The sequence below is a fragment of the Patagioenas fasciata genome, chromosome 1 (genome assembly GCF_037038585.1).
Source record: "Patagioenas fasciata isolate bPatFas1 chromosome 1, bPatFas1.hap1, whole genome shotgun sequence".
Lineage (NCBI taxonomy): Eukaryota > Metazoa > Chordata > Aves > Columbiformes > Columbidae > Patagioenas > Patagioenas fasciata.
Genome location: NC_092520.1, coordinates 148,881,176 through 148,896,046, shown reverse-complemented (window position 1 = coordinate 148,896,046; position 14,871 = coordinate 148,881,176). Strand labels below are relative to the sequence as shown.

The window sequence follows — 14,871 nt, the reverse complement described above, 5'->3', positions numbered from 1 at the left end:
TTTATCTATTGTGCTATTCCTACACTGTTGATCTATTACCAACTAGTATCAAAAACAGAGTACAGAGCTAGATACATTTTCGATCTTACTCATTATGTTTTTCTTCCTGTTCTCATTACCTGTTTTTCTTCTTGTTAGAGCTATTAAAGTTTAACACTCAGGTAATACTGTATACCACCAGCTGCAACTGATACAAAGAAATATCTCCATGCATAGAAAAGCTTCTTCAATATTAGAAACTGCTATACTTAATTCCCTCTGCCTAAACAACATACAGAACAGTTGCACATGCTGAACACTTCCTTTTCTGACCATGGGTCTTGAGCTTATTACATTCAGGCTACATTTACACATGAATAATTACAGCAAATACTCCTTAAGATGTCTGACCCTGCCGATCCTCCTTCCAGTCCTTTTTACTCATTTCACCAACTTTGACTGCCTTTCAGTACTTAAAAGGCGTAAGAAAGATGAGGACAGACATTTTAGCAGGGCCTTTTGCAATAGGACAAGGGGTGATGGTTTTAAACTTAAAGAGAGGAGATTCAGGCTAGATGTGAGGAATAAATTTTTTACAAGGTTGGTGAAACCCTCACCCAGGTTTCCCAGAGAAGTGGTAGACGCCCCATCCCTGAAGACATTCAAGGCTGGGCTGGATGGGGCTCTGAGCAACCTGATGAAGATGTCCCTGCTCATGGCAGAGGGTTGGACTAGATGACCTTGGAAGGTCCCTTCCAATCCAAACTATCTACGATTCTATGACACAGAAGAGCAATAACACGTTCCCTTTCTAGCGGTTGAAAAATATGACACTAAAGGGACATCCACCCTGCAATAGCCTGGTACACCAGCAGACCAGCAGCATTCCAGCTGTGAAGGACTTTCAGGCAACCATCTGCAGATGCTGTTTTCGCTCAGTGTACGCAAGGGGAGAGCAGGCAGCGGGGAGGGGGAGGACCTACCTTCATGCGACATTCCTTCAGTAACCCTTCCACAAATTTCCAGTTGGTCTGTGCAATCACGGCTGGAGAGAGGTCTGAGAGTTTGGGCTGCCTTAAATTTTTTCCTAAACTCCTCGCCTCCTGCATGTATTTCTAAAAATAAACAGAATAATTTTAGACGTACGTACAAGTCAGAGGGATTCTCCTCATCCTAATCCTAGGCAAGCAAATGCTGGTGAAAAGGAACGACCCAGTGTTAAATCTAGGAACAACGTCATGATTTGTCTGATGCTCAGGAGGAGTGGAATCCTCCTTTTTGACAATAGAAAAAACAAGATATTTTCCTGCATGGAACCAGAACAGTCAACGTTAGTCAGTGAACTGTGCTGTTAACCACTAGAACAAAGTTAGCCACACCAAGTGCATAAAAGTGCAATACCTTCATTCAGCAAAATCAAAATATCAAGTAAAGTTTTCTTCCATTGTTATTTGGTTTTCACTTGAAAAAAAAATAATTTAAAAAATTAAAAGCCATTTGTCTAATCTGTTGCAGACTGTACGTGAATGGAAAACATCCTTTGAAAAGAAATCCCAAGAAAAAGAAATACACCTAATGAAGGAGAAATATTTAATCCATTACTTTTCATCTAGACAATTTAGGTGGGGGGGGGGTGGGGGGGGTGGCGGGAAGAGACTTGATTTTATTCTCAATTAACTTCTTAATTACAAGTGAAGCTTATTTTAAATGAAACCGACATTTAAGATCATTCATGTATTTACTGTGGGGTGGTAATTGAGAAGTATGGACAAAACCTGGCATGCTCTTTAAAAAAAGGATCCAAGCTATAACAAAAGACTTTTAAACCTTCTCACTCCATTGCCTTATTGTTCAGGGCTTTTTTAGATGTTTTTTTTGTTTGTTTAGCAAAACACCCCAAACCAATCAACAAAGTGTCCTCTGGCCCAGCATCAGTGAGATGGCTACATGCTGAGCAAAGCTAAGAAGTTGGCTGCATTTAGGGGTGCAAATAGGAAGCTTATGAAAAAGTTGCCCAAGCTTTTGTTTGTGTCTGTGTTAAAAAGAGTAAAATAACAATATTGTCAAGTAAAATGGTTTTGAAGCATAGTGCTCATAGCTGCTGGCTGTGTTTTCTGGGGAACTGAGAGGAAACTATGGCTGCTGAATCCTTAGAGCTTTCTGTCTGGCTGTCTGGGGAGATAATAATTTATGTAGCAAAAGGAAAATCCAAACACATTGAAGTTTAGTGAAATTGCTCACCTTTTTTTTTTTTTTTTTTTTTTTTTGTAATGGGAGAGTACAGTTTTTCTGACACACTTGGATTTTTTCAATATAAAATTCGGACAGGAACCACTTAACATCAGTCTCACAGGTCAAATGAGAACGTTGGGTTCTGCCATGGGAAGCTGTGTTTAACAACAGTGCTCAGCTATGTAATTACAGTTTCACTGATACTGTAAGGACTTAAAAATAGTTGAGAAACTACATGTGGGAATTAAAAAAATCACAGATGATGAAAGTGTGTTGTTCAGCAAGCAATCGCTTAAGTGACTTCCATCTAACTCACTGCAAAAATTAGCAATAAAAACAGTGAAAAGTAATACAGGGAATACATATATAAAATGCATAATTAGGATATCTCGTATTTCTTTTTAAAGGTAAAGGGATAAATAAAATACAAAGTGCGGTTATAGTCTGAAGAGTACAAAACACAGATAGCCTTAATTTATTCATCGTATGTCTTATTATTACACTAAAGTAAAAAATAAAAAATTATGAACTCTGATAAGTTCAAGAGAAGAGTAAGGGTGGGATGAAAGATCCAACTGATTGCCCTTTGCCTGTTCGTCAGCATCCACACACCTCCACCCTCTTTCACACCGCGATGTGACAACCCAGCAGTCAGAAAGCAACGCTTTTTGGATTTGACACCCTGAGCTGAATTGCCAGGTGAGGAACACAGGAATAAATGAAGCTAAACAAAATTCTCATCTTTCAGCCATGAAGCCATCATGTTTGCCAGGGAGCTGGTGTGGAAGCCTAGAGCTGATTTCCAGCTACTTTTCCGATTATAACCACACTTCCAAGCGCTACAGGGACGTGCTCATACTCTACGAGAAAGGGAGAGGTTTGAGACGCAGTGAAGACAGCGGTTCCGCATGCTAACAACATCTCAAAAGCAGCTTTCAACAAGAAAAACTAAAACATACCAGGCAGCATTCAGAGAAGGATTTTTTAGGAGGCCGTGCAGGAGGGGGTGGTCCCTGATCCCACTCCCAGAAGGCCATTGAGTTCTGATGAAGCAAAAGCTCCTCCGATGGCTAAGAGGAGGCAGATGCCACAGCGGCAGAACAGCCAGAAAGAAAGAGGAGACAAAGCAAAAGAAGCATGCATATGATCCACAGCCAGAAAAAAAAAAAAAAAAAAAAAAAAAAAGAAAGTAAATACATGACAAAGTATTGAAAAGGCTCTGGTGAGATATACATAAGAGGCAATGCTTAAAATATACCTGCAAAGCCACGTTAGCAAAAATCGCAAACATGTACAAGTGCTGTTTTGCTGCGTTTCCATGAAACGTGCAAAGCTGTGGTTCAAGAGTCTACTCATCAGTTCAGGTTCTTTCAAAGTGCAAATGCCAACACTGGCCAATATTATCCAGCAAGATTTGCCACAAAACAGCACATATGTTTTATTTTTGCTAGTGACATACAAAAGAAGCACATGGACATAAGCAGAAATATATGGCAAAAAAAATACTTAACGAAGGATGAAAAACTGAAAAAAATGGGAAAGAAATGTGTGTATGTGACTGACATTTATAAGATGCATGGGAGTTTCCAAGCACAGAAAGGCCCCAAAGTCTTAACCTTTCAAATAGGCTTACTCATGTCAGGAATCTACATAAGACTGAGAGAAAAAAAAAAATCCTTTAAACCAGAAAAAAGTCCTGCTCCATTTGCCTCTACAGCACCGACATCTATTCCAGGACTTGACTTTTGTGGAGAACTTAACTCTGTCCAGAGCTGGGCAGCTACACGCAGGCAGGCACCAGGTCACTGCTCTCTGTGTGTGGTTACATGACTAGGGTCTATGTCAGCAATTAAGCCACTTTCCTAGTGACAAAGGGGCTATCTTACTCCAAAATAATAAAAGCATTTGATTTCTGTTGTGCAATTTGGAGTTGTACAACCTGTACAGGCATCTTGGCATCCTGGGGTGTACTAGAAGAGGGGTGGTCAGTAGGTCGAGAGAGGTTCTCCTCTCCCTCTACTCTGCCCTGGTGAGACCACATCTGGAATATTGTGCCCAGTTCTGGGCCCCTCAGTTCCAGAAGGACAGGGAACTACTGGAGAGAGTCCAGCGCAGGGCAACAAAGATGATGAAGGGAGTGGAGCATCTCACTTATGAGGAAAGGCTGAGGGAGCTGGGGCTCTTTAGCTTGGAGAAGAGGAGACTGAGGGGTGACCTCATTAATGCTTATAAATATATAAAGGGTGAGTGTCACGAGGATGGAGCCAGGCTCTTCTCAGTGACAACCAATGACAGGACAAGGGGCAATGGGTACAACCTGGAACACAGAAGGTTCAATTTAAATTTGAGAAGAAACTTCTTCACAGTGAGGGTAACAGAGCACTGGAACAGGCTGCCCAGGGGGGTTGTGGAGTCTCCTTCTCTGGAGACATTCAAAACCCACCTGGACACCTTCCTGTGTAACCTCATCTAGGTGTTCCTGCTCCGGCAGGGGGATTGGACTAGATGATCTTTCGAGGTCCCTTCCAATTCCTAACGTTCTGCGATTCGGTGTGATTCTGTGATCTGTGGCAAGAAGCATCTACACACAATGGCGGCAGAGACCCACACAAACCTCACAGTAGCAACAAAACCGCTTGACGCAACAGCGTGCTGTTTGTCTAAATTGCATCTCCTGGATCACAGGCAGATAATGCCACCTACCTCCCTCAAATCGTTGTCCAGCCCGATGTGCTCCGAGTGCTGCCGCAGGCGGTCCTTCCTCCGCTGCGTGGTCGCGCTGCGACTGGCCCAGCGGCTGGGGGAGTCAGAAAGAGGGAAGACACGCGTGAGTGGGAAATATCGGAAAGGAAAGCAGTGGAAGACAGTAAAGCGCAAGCTCAGAGGTTGCAAGCTGGCACCTGAGCTCCCATGGGAAAGCAATGGGTGGTGACAGGCCAGCACGCAGCCAGGGGACAAACCCCTGATAGAAACATGTTCATGGCCTGCCAGGGTCTCCAGCCAGAGATCCTGTGTCCTCTGAATTGCAGATCATTGATGCCACCACTGGGAAAACTGTTGTGCTTGGTTACCCAACAACATCATTGTTTGCTATGTTTGCTGAAGTTTGGTAAAAATGGTGTCCGTAGGAACAAACAAAATACAAAGATGTATTTTAAACAACAACTTCTAAATTTTTTTCTCTTTTGTGAAAGGTGGTAACTTCTCCTTTTTGCACTTTCTGCAGTACTTCCAGGAATTATTTCAGAGAACCTTGCGTCACTGCAATAGTAAGTACTGTGATACTGAGTACATCTATTTTTAAAGGTTACAAACAATACTGACTTTCTGGGATTAATCACATTGCTATCTTCACCGTATCTTGCTTGCATCACGTTTATAAACACCACAGAAAGCCTGAACTTTTTGCTACATGTTCTTATGTGTGCAGTTGAATTTCTTCCTCATCGGAAGCTGTTGCCTGAAAGAAGCCACTTGGTAACCAGGTTTCAAACTAAGCCACCTTAAAGCTCCCAAGTGTCCAAACTCCTTTATGCTAGATACTATAACAAAACACAAAACAAGATAACTCTGTCCTGAGGAATTTCTAGTTTGATTGTAGAGTTTCTAATAATAGCATAGACTTCTGTTGCATCCTTGAAAACAAAAAAGCTCAACTGGTGCAGACAGTAAATAAGTTAATACATTATTTATAAAAGAAAGCTGAAACAACACTGTATAAAGCAACCTATCAAGCATTAAAAATTAGTATCTTAATACACATGAAGACTACATCTTCAGAATGGTATTACTTTATTACTGCAGTTGTGTTTATTAAAATGAAAAATATCTTTAAAATACAGTAAGAAAAGAAAAGCCTTTAAGTTTACAATCTTTCTGTCACTTCATGAAGTCAACTGTTCTGCCTCTCTCCTGCACTCAGAAGATAAAGAGCAAAACTGAGGTGAAACAGAACACAAAGCCTGCTCAGGGCAGCGCTCCAGTGCCTGGTGGGATGTATGAACAAGGCTCTACCTATGGGAGGAAACTGCTCAGCAGAGTTTGAAGGGATAACCTAAATCTGGAAGATGAAAAAGAAAGAGGGAGGGTCAGAAGAGAGGGAGAAAGGAGGGAGGGAAAGAAAGGAAAGACTGGGTGGGGGGGGAAAGAAAGACGGGGGGAAGGAAGGAAAAAAAAGAAAGAAGGGGGAAGGAAGAAAGGGGGAGAGGGGGAAAAGGAAGGGAGGGAGGAAGGGAGGGAGGAAGGGAGGGAGGGAGGGAGGGAGGGGGAAATTAATTAAATAAATAAATTTTTTTAAAAGAGACCAGGAAAGCAACACCCCACACTCCCCAGCCTTGGTACTTGAGTCATAGGGACCCTCCAACACCTGTCTCTGTCCTGGCCCCTGTACTCCAGACCGAAGTGTCCCTGCTGGGCACCACGCCAGAAGGACTGCTGTGATATGGCTTTTTTCTATAGGAGCTGTGATAACAGGCAGAGCCCCTGGGGGTTTGGGTTCTCTGCCTTTGATAGATCTATACAGAGAGAAACATCAGAGGCAGGAGAGTGTGCTTGGTGAGCCCCTCCACACAGGTGGTATTGGCGAGGACAGTGTCTCCAGAACCCAAACTCATCTATTTCTGTGTGTGCCCCAAACAGAAGCATACACAAATAGGATCTGGGATCTGAACTGCTTGGGCAATGAGTTTCAGCTGGTGACACGTAGGCAGATACATGTCTGGAGGGGGAAGACCATGCACAGAGCTGGTCTTGAGTCCTGACATGTCTGTCAAGCTGTCAGGGATGCACAGGGAGGAGAGCCTGACTCAAGAGAAGTGCAGGGACCTGACCCCTGGTAGCAAACCTTCCTTTCTCCAGAGAGAAAGATTTTGCATACATATACCTTTCTCCACTAATTCCTCCTGTGAGATCACCAAAGACCACATTTTGGCTAAATGCACAGGTAAAAAGGACCAAAAAAGAGAGTCACAGGATTGACAGTTTTTATGGTCAGAATCAAAATCCCTTCCTACCTTCCAAAAAATGCCAAGAAAAAAAGTGTAAAGGAAGAAATAAACATCTGGGTTTGCATGTGACTATGGTTCAGCACCTTGCCATCCCATATGACAAGAAATTTATTTTTAAAGCAACATAGCCTCAAGTCTCTAATAACAAAAAAACACCAGCCCGATAGGTGTCTGCACAGCAAACACCTATACCTTCTCAGAGGAATACATTACTGACATAAGCGTCTTTGCACTTCCTCAGAAGTCTTAAAAATATCCAGCCCATGAGTTTACTAAGTCGCCACTTTATTTTTTTCAGAAGCAACTCCCAATGCCTCACTAGATGACTGAGAGGGGAGAAATAAAACCCTTCATTTTAATAATCTCAACAAGTAGAAATGCAGCAGATAAAACCCCCACTTGAACAGATGATAGGAAACATAAAAGTGACTTTCACCACCTGGCTTTGGAAACCTTCCATTTATTGCAGGTTAGTACCACACAGATTTCACACAATAAAATGCCAATAACACATTAGAAATTTAAGATATATATCAAATATTATCCATATGGTATTTTTCTGCTCCTATTTATATTATATTTTCTGAATCCCAGACAAAGCTTTGATGTCTCTCCACCTGCATTTCTGCAGTTACTGGAAGATTAAAGAATTGCTATAAGTGTCCTTTGAGGGAATATGTCTCACTGAAGGTGAAAATAGAATAAAAGCCACAGAATAATTACAAGTAATACAACATCATTAAAGCATTTTCAGTTAATTTCAGCCCTGTACTCCATCTGGGAGAAGGCACAGATCATTCTCCAGATTATTAAGAAGAACTATTTGAACATTTTCAGCATTCAAACATAAAGATCATTGGCCATTTATGAAAAAAGACCACTGCTCATTAGCTGGAGTAATTACACATGTAGTGAGCTGCATGTTCCCTTTTCCCCACCTTCTCAGGGAAGAGGGAGCTGCTGGGGCGCTGGGTGAGGTCTGAGCATTCGGATGTCGCTCTGAATCTCTCTGGGAGATTTTCTGAAGATCTAACAGCAGATAAGCAGGATTAAGCAGCTAAATCTTTTAAAGCCTTTTCTTTACTGGGCCACATAGAATTTTCCCAAAATAACACTTCAGTATCACAATAACCATTCCCAACCTCCTCATCAGCAGAGATTGCACTTGAAATTACTCCTTCTCTCCCTTCGGTCACTCAAAGTGATTCTAAGGGAGGGTAGAAGTCTTCCCCAGTGATCACACACCACCTCCCCTTGTGTTGCTGACATCCCACACGAGTGTCTCTCCTGGCCCTGCCATCAGCTGACCCCTTTATTTTTTGCCTGTAGAGCTATGAGCATGGACTGCTGGCATATTTCATGTATTCCTTGCAATAGACACGTTGCTACAAGCACCAGGTCTCTGGGGACGAAGCAGCTGCAGCTCGGGTTCTGTGTTGTGGGGATCCCAGGGACAAGGTGCTTATGTGGAGAAGGGAGAAAGGGCTCGATTTGATTGTCTGCCTGTATCTAACTCTCATGTCCAAAGATGAACGGTATTCACCTCCAGGGACTGCAAAAAAGCAGTGACCTTTCAAAGGAGGGACCAGGGAAGACTGTGCTCTCTTCAGTATAGAGAAATGGAATGAAGACATTTCCAACCAAGACTCTTTTAACACGAAGACAGGGGAGTCAGTATTGTTTAATATCAAATTAGACCCAACAAGCATAGGAATAGGTTTGCAGACCTTGGAGGAAATGTAAAGGCAACATTTGGAAAAGATGACACTTAACCTGTGATGCTTAATTTCTGTAATGAAAATGGTAAGACAGCATCCAAGCTGTCTTTGATATCACAAGCCAATCTAGCAAAAGAGCAGCCTCACATCAGGGACTGTCCATGCTGTACTGCAATCATGTAATCTGCTCATGTTCAGGAGCAGTTTGACACAAAGATACCAAGTCAAATACACTTTGGATCGAACAAATTTAAAAAAGAAGGTCAAAAGCAAGCTCCATCTGATCACAGGTGGTCTGACAGGGGATGTGTTCTGCACTGTCCATCTGCTCTGCACACACTGCTCCATGGTGAGGAGAACGAAGGCTCAAATAGAGACTAATGCACCTTCTCCATCTCTGCTCAGGAAACATTCTAAACTGCTGATCGGGTGGACAAAAATGAGCAGAGAGTGGTCTTGTACTGACAGGCTGTCTCATCAGATTATATGAAAATAAGTGATTTAAAAGAGTGGTACCCACAACTGCCCTCCTCTGCAAGGAACAGCAGTGGCAGTTTGCCAGCATCACCCCGTAGTCCTTGATGAACCATGGTCCTAAGTGTTATTTAGTTCGCAAACTTGCTTGAGACAGTAACACTCTTAATGGGAGAGTAAATAGAATATAGGATGCAAGGATTCGACACGTATTTTTCCCTGTGAACTTTATCCTGAATAGCTATTTTAAAATTATATATTAGCTGAAATAAGTTAATTGCCCTTTTACTGCCTTGCACCAGCTGAGCAGAGGATCAGCACACAGGAGATATGCCCATGAAGTTCCAAGTCCCCATAGCACATGGTTCCTATTTTAGGAACCATTTTTAAGCACAGATTATCAAATTCAGTCACGCTTCATACTCGAAAACAAATATATTTGAATACAAGTAGTTAATATTTTCATTGCACCTGTCAGTGGTTTGCTATATTAAGTTACCTAATGTATAGTATTGTCTTGTTTCAGATTTTTCATACTTAGGAGGTAAGCTTTTACCTCTTGCAAAGTTTAAATGACGCCAGTGTTGTGTGTGGACAGCTCATTGCTGACTCATTTCTCACTCATTTAGATGCACTGCAGAGATGCTACCCCATACTACTTGAAAGTGCAATTGTTTGGCTTGATTCAGAAATTACAGAAATTTTTAAAAACCCAACACACTTCATTAAAGACAGTCAGCCTTAAAACAGTACTCAACATGCAGAGAGTAGAAAAAGCACATATAATATGAAGCACTCAGTACAAGAGACAGACAATTTCCTATACAAAAAATAATTTAAAGCCAGAATAAATTCTATTATCACATAGAGATTCAGCAAAAGGATACCTCTTTGCATTCTATATATGTGTAAAATATTTTCTTCAAAAACATTAAACAGTGTTAATATTGGTGAATAAACAAATAGCAGTCCTATTAAAAAATTAAGAGAGCCAAGGTGCCAGCCAGATAATCCTTGAGCAGTTCACAACTTGAAGGGGTCACTAGCGATAGAGGCCACGCATTGTGCCATAAACTGGAACACAAAAAGGAACCAATTTAATACACTTCCAATGCCCTAATTTCACAAATAAATACTGACACAGTGGTGATGTCAGCAAGACACAGCACAGGAACAAATGCCTGGAGAAAGCAATCAAGTACTTTTGAAATCTGCTTTAAGGGTAAGAATAATGCATCACTTTTAGCTAAAGCCTGAGGGCAGGAGGCCGCATACAGTGGGATCTGGGCTTGAAGATTCAGACTGTGCCTTCATTTGAGGACTGCTGCAGGTCAGGTAGGACAGAGAGGACAGACAGAAAGATACAAGCAAGAGGGCTCAGGAGAGAGAAGTGGTCAGGGTAGGAAAGAATAAATAGGCTGGTCAGGGGAGGAGGCAAGGAGGAAAGCAGGGTGCTGATAAAGGAGGAAGGGAAAACAGGGCTAAACAAAGAGAAAGGGAAAAAAAAAGGATAATTTAAGACATTTCGTAAATGCGTAATGAAGAAAAACCTTCCTTTGAAAACCAAAATACAAATCAGTTCAGTTGTTCTTTGCAGGCATTCACTACAATTTGCCAGAATGCAAATATGTTTCCCATGCTTACTTGGCAATCAGTGTTTTCCTCTGCAATATTTAACATCATTTATCAAGCTTCTTAGTACAAATTAAGTTACAATGTAATCAATTAGATTGAAAACACAGCTTGTTTCATTGTTTTAATTTTGCAGTATAAGCATATTCACCCTAATCTAACAATTAGCTAATCAAAAACCATGAAGCGTTTATGTAGCTTGGCTTTTTGTCATTCAAATTCCTTTCCTGTACCCTTGCGAATGCACCAGCCAGTGGAGTCCCAGCTAGGATTTTAAAAGACTGGCAGAAAACACACATGGGGAAGGAAGAGGGGAATGTGTAGAAACCAGAACGTGGTGCTGGGATTTGAAAAAGGAAAGGAAGACTCTGGAAATGGCTGCTCATTTCCAGATAAATAGCGAAACTGCCTATGGGACTGCAGCCTATTTTCTCCTGGAACAGTTTCTAGGAGGAATTCTGCAGAAGCCACTGCATTACGAGGCTAGAGCAGGGTGGATAGGTCACTTTTGTACCCAGAGGATGCTGCAGCTGCTGGCTGTAGATTCCGAAGGTTTTCCCATGATGTGGGGGATGAACTGTTCTTTTCTGTACAGAAAAATGTTTCTTCTAATTTCTAGGAATATTTCACATGATCGTTATCGCCTTTTGGTGAAGTCTAGATCTGCATATTCTGCAGTTAATGTCTTTCCATGTTCTGGCAGTTTTGGTCAAAAAGATGATTAGGGCAACTGCCTATTCTCCAGTTTTATGGAGGTGGGGGTTTGCACTGCAGTGGGGTTGTTTGTTTGCTTTGTGGTTGGTTCGTTTGTGTTTGTGGTTTTGTGTTGTGGGTTTTTGTTTGTTTGTTGTTTTTTCCATTTACTACTTTTTAAACTTCTCATTTATTTTCAAAAAAGTGCAGTTTGGAGTTATTTTCAATGAAGTTCTTACTTCAAAGAAACCAATGTTTCCTTACCACCGCAAGAGAAGAGGTAAAGACGAGCCCTAATGACACCAAGCATCCACCTGCAGCTTGTCCAGGACAGGAGCAGATGTAAAAGGAGGCTCTCCCAACCCACAGATGACCAAGCAGACGAGAGAAAGCAGCAAGCAATGTGACACTGGCTGGGGCCAGAGGAGCACAGGTTCACCCCCTTGGCCAGTCTTTTAGAGGACACCTTGAGGGGACGCGGGAGGAGGCAGCAGAGTGACAGAAGTGGGGCAAAGCATGCTGCTGAGCACGGCCGCAGGCTGACACACGAGATGTTATCAGACTTCACTTCTCTGACAGACTTTGGTGTTTCAACACTTGCACATGGTAATGTGATCAGCATTTGTTTCCAGCTGCGTTTAGATGGAACTGATCCGATGTGACTGTCAACCTTCCCTCTGTTCCCAAGCCCTTGCAAGCAGAACCAGACAACTCCTCTCCCACACACCATTTCTGCCTGTCTGGGCAACATGGTTTTCTGGGATCATGTATGGGATGTAGGACTAAACAAATTAAAAATGTTCAGTCTTTGCATTATATTTTTGATTTAGATATACTACACATATAACAGCCCAATAACTGACAGAGGTCCCTTCAGTGCTCTGCCTGACTACAGGAAAGGAACATTACATGATGAGCTCTAGTTATAATGTTTGTTACATTATCTATCCAGAAATGAAAGCAATAAAAATCTGATTGCTGGCCAGTGAGGACAGGTTTTCATTAAAACAGCTTTGAATTGGTTTATTTGCTGCTGTTCAACAAGAACCAACTGGAGTACAGGAATGATTTTTTTTTTTCCCCTGCAAATACACCTCTTTACAACATCCAAGACAAAATTTGCTATGTAAAACTGAAGTTTACAAAAATAATTCTCAGCTACATTGTAATACCCTTTGCATTAACTTTATGAACACAAAATTGCTACATGTGAAGTGCCAGGGAATAGAGTTGAAATGTTTTCTTCCCACATTCCTGTACGCAAAGGCACAGTTCTATATGCAATTATAATATCTCTCCAAGAAGCATGCAGTGGGAAGTTCAAATTAATTGAAGGCTATACTTCAATTGTTTTTGTGGTCAAAAGAATTATGCTGTATTTGCAGAGAGCATGAAAAGACTATCTGCTTTACATGTGGGTGTAAATTCAGCAGAATTTCATGTCTTAAATGAGAGAGTCCACTCAACTGCTCATATAAAAATCCAGGAAGCAGAAAGATATAAACAGATGGTCTTGAGATTTTCCAATTACAAACCTTTCTGGCAATATACAACTGGAGGAATTCCAAACATTCGTCACTTCGACACCACTTTGTGGTAAGTAATGAGATTTTGGTACTTACAAATTCTGAAACATGCTGCAATTTGAAGACCAAAACCAGCTATCTAAAATCAAGGAGTTAAAGTCACATTTTAGGACAGGTGCCAATATAACAGAAGCAACTCGGAAGGCACAAGGAATACTATTTTTTTAATGCTTATTCATAGATTCACTAAGATTCTGCAATAGATCCAGAAGATATAAGCAACTTTGAGCAGACTGAGCATGCTCGCACTGTTGCTGACACTGTAAAACTGAAACCCACCATAAGGATTAGAGGCAGACTGCTAAACACAGCATCCCACAAGATGAAGAAACCCTCCATTCCTCAAGGGAGCCTTACCCATAAATTTTTGTCTCTGTTTACAGGAACACTGCAAACAAAGGAACTTCAAAATATGCATTCTTTGTTCTGGTCGTGGGGTTTTTTATTGTTGTTGGGTTTTTTTTGCCTTTTTTTTTAAATCTCTTTTAAAAAAATTCAACTCTTTAAGCGCATTTTATAATCTGCAAGTCTTACTCCTAGTAGGTTATCAAAAAGGAATTAGCTATCGGGGTGGGGAGGGGTGCACAAAAGGTGTATAAATAGAATTGAGTGGGCACCTTGTACAGGAGCTCAGAGCAACGTGAGTACATGCACATATCTAAAACAAGAGCTAGCTTTAACATTTGGACGATTGCAGTTTTTGGAGCTCTTGGATTTATCTGTGCTCCCACATTTTGACTTGCCACAAAAACTGGAAGTGAGGGCTTAAGCTAATAATTTCAGGAACTAGTAATCATTGATGCACAGATCTTCCATTTTTGAAGGGGGAGAAAAGCCCCCTCATCCTGGGTTTTGAAGGAAAAAAAAAAAGAGAAGTAGTAACTTAGAACACTTACTTTAGATTATAATTGTATAAATGTAAAGTGTATCAGTACTTCAGGTTCTCATTTTACATTAGGTAAACTAACTAGGTAATGCCATGCTCAATTCCACAGCTATAGGTACCCCACCTTCATATCAAAGTGCTCTACAGAACCTTATCAAGCTCAGAAGAGAAACTCAAGTATGAAACCACATAATTTCCATCCTCACCAAGTTACTGCTCCAGGTTATTCCAACATGGAAACTGAAAGAGAGCTATAAAAATGTTTGGGTCACGTAATAACAGCTAAAGAAAAGAGAGGAACAGAGCAGGCATTAATTTAATTCTGCAGTATGGTGTGGAGGTTTCAATACCAAAATTGCTTTCAGAATCTGAATTTTGGCTGGGTTTCCAAATTATCCTATTCAGTGCAAAATGGCAAAGAAACTATTTTTGAATTTATTCCAGCAACAAAACTACAAATACGTATGAGAAGACACGACACTTACCACTCAACAGAAAGCAGTACTCAGGAATCTTCCCAAAACCAGAGGTAACACTTTCTAACATAACCCAAACCACAGCTATAAATTCAAAAGTCGCAGCCCGTACAAAGCAGAAATGGAAAAAGTTGCTAGGTTTCATCAGACTAGTGAGAAGGCATCCAAAATTATGACTACTGTCCAATT

The 14,871-nt window shown here is 41.3% G+C and overlaps 1 protein-coding gene across 6 annotated transcripts in view; it reads right to left on the bottom strand.

Moving 5' to 3' along the window:
• DENND5B (DENN domain containing 5B) overlaps positions 1-14,871 on the bottom strand; it is a 118,889-nt gene that overhangs the window by 22,832 nt on the left and 81,186 nt on the right. For 4 of the 6 annotated variants that reach the window (XM_071817239.1, XM_071817250.1, XM_065841988.2 and 1 more), the window contains 3 exons: positions 4,915-5,008; positions 3,171-3,281; positions 963-1,094 (listed from right to left, as the gene is read on the bottom strand). In XM_071817239.1, coding sequence (XP_071673340.1) covers positions 963-1,094; positions 3,171-3,281; positions 4,915-5,008 — 337 coding nt within the window. The remainder of the gene's footprint in view (positions 1-962; positions 1,095-3,170; positions 3,282-4,914; positions 5,009-14,871) is intronic. The other 2 variants (XM_071817259.1, XM_065841998.2) reach the window with 1 other exon arrangement.